Consider the following 5,342-nt stretch of genomic DNA (forward strand, 5'->3'; position numbering starts at 1 on the left):
GGTGTAGCCTAGCTCGGCCTAGAGATATTTTACCTCACAAACAAGAGTGTACTAAGCTTCTTGGATGGAAAGAGAAGAGTATTATAGCAATAGGGTGTAAAGGAGTTGTGTTTTTCTAAAACTTAATATGAAGAGTGGTGGGGGTGTGTATAAATGTGCTAGGGTTAAGTATTAAGTTTAATGACCTTTTTTGTATTTTTATAAAATAATAAAACTTAAGAGCTTGATTATTTAAATATGGGATAAACAAATAAAAGCATAGGATTTAAATAGAAAAATTCTAAATAAATATCTATAAAAGTTAAAGGGAACGAAAAAGAAGTTTCCACCGTGCAGGCCAAGAGGCAGGCATAAAAGGTAAAGAATGACGGACACGGAGTTATTACCAAGGCAAAAGCAAATAACTTAATGGGTAAGCTACCAATATAAGAGGAGTGTGTTCACAAAATTGAAATCCTGATAAGATTTTGCCTTTGTGCTCTCTATAAAACAAGGAATGGTAAACAAAGCTCCTTCTGCTTCTTTATTCTCATCAATTTTGCTTCTGATTCTCGCATTTCTCTTCGCCATGGCCGATTCTGCTCCCAAATCCGTCGCTTCTTCTTCCGAATCGGCGGTCCACATCGTCTACACTGAGAGGCCTCTCGAAAATGAGGAGCCTGAGGCCTACCACATCCGAACCCTAGCCTCCGTCCTCGGCAGGTCCGTCAGTTTTCTTTCTCTACTGTTTGTTTCCCGGGAAAATCAAAAGGAAAATGAATCAAATGAACATGGCTGTGTGAATTTGTGTGTCTCTGTGTGTGTTTTTTTATAATTATTTTATAATTATTTTAATTTGTTGGTAATTGTGAATTTTTGTTGTATACATACAGTGAGGAGGCTGCGAAGGGGGCTCTGATATACAGTTACAAGACGGCTGCCAGTGGATTCTCCGCTAAGCTCACTCCTCAACAGGTCGAGGAACTTTCAAGTCAGTCCTCTCTCTCTTTCTCTAAGACGAAATTATCTAAATATGCTGCTGCGAGTTTTTGGTTTTTTCTAGGGTTCATGATGACTATTCTTCCAGTTATTGGCAAAAGCTATTTATTTATCTGATCCCTGAGCAATATCCAGACATGGTTAATGTGATTTTTTTTTTTTTTTTGGGTATTGTGTTTGCAAGCTTGATTAGATTATTTCGAATCCGCTTGTCATTTCCAAATGCTGTATCGGTTCTTTGAGTGCTTATATTTAGGAAATTTGGTGTCTAGTGATTGATAGTTGCTTTCTGCAGGCTTGTGTTTGGCTTGTTTTGAACCCCAGACCTGATTTGTGTCCACAAGTGTGGCTACTTTCGTTATGACTTTTCTGCCATGTTCTGGGTGGCTAGCCTACAATTGCACTTTTGCCTGTACTATTGGATCTAACATATTTGAGCTTTAAAGTTTTGTGTCTTTGAAGAGTAAGAAAATAAAAATAAACTAAAACCTTAATCTTGGTTTTGCTGTTTATTGTTGAATATAAAATCTCTACCATCCATTCTTCTTTTCCAGTTGTTGATTTGCAATATATGTGGTTCTAAAAAATTTCAAATTTAGCTGATAAGTTTTTTAAAAGCAGTTTTATGCTACGATTTTTCCCCACGAGTAACCCCAGTGGTAAAACATCTACTGTTTATTTGCTGATTTGTATCATAATGGTTTTTTTGTGTTTAGGCTGTACAACGCTTCTTGCTCATGCTTAATACTGACTAGTAGCTGACATGTTTCATAAGCTTACATATAATAGAGGAATTACTGGTGTCTTAGCTGACTTTGCAGAGAAACCTACAGTAAAACATGGTATTTGTTTGTGGTTCTAGGTTGGCAATTATCTGAAATAGAGTTAGAAACTTAGGACATAATTACATCCGAAATGATTGGTAAGTGTTTGGTTTTTTAACATTTTGGGTGAAATTTGGTTTTGACCCTTCGGAAACAATGTATATGGCATTTGAAGAACATGTATGAGTAATTAGTATTATGTATTCTATGATATCTTTAGGATAGGATGAGTGTATTGCCAACGTGAGTTTAGTTGTTTCTCCTCCCAAAGATGAAGGCAAAAGAAGGGAAAATAAAATAAAAACTTTTTTTAAAAGGCATTTGTCATATTTTGAAGTATGAGTGTAATGATACCTTTCTTCCCAGTATTGTAAGAAGTCCCAAGTTTGAATCCCGTTCCCCTAATAATAAATGAAAAAGAAGTATAATCAGTTTTTCAATACACAAAATCATGCACTTCACAGAATTCTGCACAATTTTTGGCATTTTTAAGTTTATAAAATGACAGGTATGCATCTTTGTGCACGTTATGAGTCCCAGATGTCTGATCATTGATAAATACTCATTGTCTTTCTACTCTCTACTGGCAGAACTTCCTGGGGTTCTTCAGGTTGTACCAAGCAGGACACTTCAACTGCATTCAGGACCTGGGAAGCTGCATTAGAGGAACTGAACTCAATACATAAGAAACGTGTTTCAAACAGTTATCTACTTTATGTATAAAACAATAAACTTGTTGACTCTTGGCACAGTGTACTTCTGCCCAAATAAGGTTTAAAATTAATGTTTAAAAGTGCCCCTTATGTACCTTCGTATATTGTATATACAGTTTTTTTGTTTTGTTTTTTGAATTCCTTCTATTCCTAGTAAGTAACGAGGGTAGTAGTTGAGGATGCCTGGTTCCTTAGGAAGATGTCAGATGGACGACTATGCTTATGTTCCAAAGATAACTTGTCTGTTGCAGATGATAGTACCTTCTAGAGCCAAGGTGGCCTTTAGGGGAAGGCTTTGGATTAACCAACATAAGGAGGGAAGGGCTCAGGTGATGGAAAGTTATCCTAGTTGTGTCCCTCATTACCAAGTAAACAAAACTAGTAGTCAGAGGTTGAGTTGGTAAGAATCGTTCTCTTTGCTATCATGGCATAGGTTCGAGTCCCGTTGTCGACAATTCCTCTTAATGGGTAATTTGTAAAAACCAAAAAAGAGGTTAAGACCCCATCTGTAAGTCCTCAAAGAGGTTTTGGTATGTCCTGGCTCTGAGATGGGATAAACTCTCTTCCTCCTAAACTTTTTTTCATAAAAAAAAATTAATAAAATCCTAATGGAATCCCAATGTTAGGAGCTCTATAACTGGTGGATAGAATCTCATTTAGAGCTACGGTGGAATATTCCAGAATCCAGGCTCTAAAGGTATTCTCCTACAATGAGGTGTATCTTGGGCTCTAATTTTTTTACAAAGTAAATTTGTTTTCGTGTTAATTTTACGTTTACTTATTTTGTGTTAATGTATGTTTATGTTAAGTTATTTATTTATATATGAATATTTCAACAACAAAAGAAATCAAAATTTGCACAAGATTTTAAAATAAAAAAATTTAGTTTATAGACTTTGAAAGAAAAAGTGAGTACCACACCCAATGTCATATACATTTATAAAATATTAATGATGGTAGCTGGAGATAGGTCCGGTTGATTATGAACTTCCATCCCTATTTCATCTGATAAGATTACATTTACAACTATTGGATCAATGGAAGCAGCTGGGCTAAAAGTAGGAACTAGGCTAATGTAGTAGTAGTAGAAGAAGAAGAAGCTCTGTAGTAGAAGGCTAATAGTAGAAGTACAAGAAGCTATGATGAAAAGCGGAAGAACAGATTTTTCGGGTTCAAGAACATGAGCGTCGAGTTTCACACCTCAACATTAACAATGAAGATCAATAACCCAGTTCAAGGGCTTTGTTCAAGATTTTGTGGCGAAAAACCAAGCCAGCATTAGCAATGAAAATCAACGACCCCAAAATCGAAACCAGACCTTAATGAACAGGCCCTTTCATTGAAATCACCCCCGAACACAACAAACATAAACCAAAAAGTTAAGGGTTAGACCCATTAACACATAAAAGTCTTGCAAATCGAGAAAAATTTATCATAACATCGCTAGAGGAAAGAAAACTATAGTACTAAAGAGAAACAAAAAAATCAAGGAACACTCCCTGCGTGGTTCCCCTTCACCGTAGCTCTACAGGTGATTTCTACCATCCCTCCCAACCTGGCTTTTCTGTGAGCCTTTATTTAGCTGCGTGCTGTTAAATAACTCGCCTTCTAGATCTTGTTCTTTGATGTAACCGACGGCAATAGACAAAACTAGCAAATATTAAAACACTTAGAAACACACAAGAATTATACTGGTTCGGCAGAACTTTTGCCTACGTCCAGTTGTGATTTCTCTACCTCCTTTAATTAATAATAGAGATTATAGAACTTTTGCAACCCTAGAACTAATCTCAAAACTCTTAGCTGTCTCTAGCTGTTTTTCCTCTCTCAAAATAAGCCTTCCCATACCCTGTTTATAGATATAGAGTTGGCTTACATGTCCCAAGGCTGATTGGATTCCTATTCCTAAGTGGATTAGAAAATTACACTTATCCAAATCCTAATAGACTTATAGAAATCCAAACCTAAATTGAATAAGAAAAACTGAAATTCTTTCCTAATCCCTCTAGGACAAGAATTGGTATACCTCTAATTTTCCTAAAACAATTCTAAACCAACTAGGACATATTTGACAAGCCAAAATCCTAACAATCTCCACCTTGGTGAGTCAAACCAAGTCTTGATCGTTGCACCCTAAAGTATCTTTGAACCTCCTTGAAGCAGCTCTAGAAATCTTCAAGAGTCTTCACCTTGGCAATCTTCTTCTTGCCTCATTGCACCTCAAGTGAGGAGGTGCTCCACTTTAATCAATCAACGAGATTGATCAAGTTCAAGAAATGCTTGAACTTCTTGGCCAGCACTATCTTTGTAAGGAAATCTGCAGCATTGTCATCCGTATGAATCTTTTCAATCCAAATCTCCTTAGACTCCACCCAATTTCTGATTCTGTGATATCTTGCTTCAATGTACTTTGATCTTCCAGAAAGAACTTGATTCTTTGCCAAGTGAATGGCACTTTGACTATCACACTTCAGCTTTACACAATATTAGGTGATTCCCATTTGACTTACCAAGCCATTAAGCCAAATTACTTCATTTCCAGCTTCGGCCAATGCAATATACTCTGCCTCTGTGGTTGACAAAGCTGTAATTGGTTGCAGTAGTGCCCTCCAACTAATCGGTCCTCCTGCGCATGTAAACACATAACCAGAAGTTGACCTTCTCTTGTCCAAGTCCCCTGCATAATTAGCATCCACATATCCCAACACCCTTGCATTTTATTTTTGCTCCTCAAACATAATCCTTTGTCGCCAAGAACCCTTCAAATAATGCAAAATCCACTTGACTGCATCCCAATGTTGCTTTCCTGGATTTGCCATGTATCTGG

The 5,342-nt window shown here is 36.8% G+C and overlaps 1 protein-coding gene across 1 annotated transcript; it reads left to right on the plus strand.

The window, feature by feature from the left end:
* The first annotated feature begins 408 nt into the window (after window positions 1-408).
* On the plus strand, window positions 409-2,653 carry LOC103336052 (Proteinase inhibitor, propeptide). Its single transcript, XM_008239089.2, has 3 exons — window positions 409-702; window positions 873-970; window positions 2,393-2,653. Exons 1-3 carry the CDS (start codon window positions 497-499, stop codon window positions 2,464-2,466), a joined length of 378 nt encoding a protein of 125 aa, XP_008237311.2. The 5' UTR covers window positions 409-496; the 3' UTR covers window positions 2,467-2,653.
* The last annotated feature ends 2,689 nt before the right edge of the window (window positions 2,654-5,342 follow it).

The sequence above is a fragment of the Prunus mume genome, linkage group LG6 (assembly GCF_029339155.1).
Source record: "Prunus mume cultivar Tortuosa linkage group LG6, ASM2933915v1, whole genome shotgun sequence".
NCBI classification, from domain to species: domain Eukaryota; kingdom Viridiplantae; phylum Streptophyta; class Magnoliopsida; order Rosales; family Rosaceae; genus Prunus; species Prunus mume.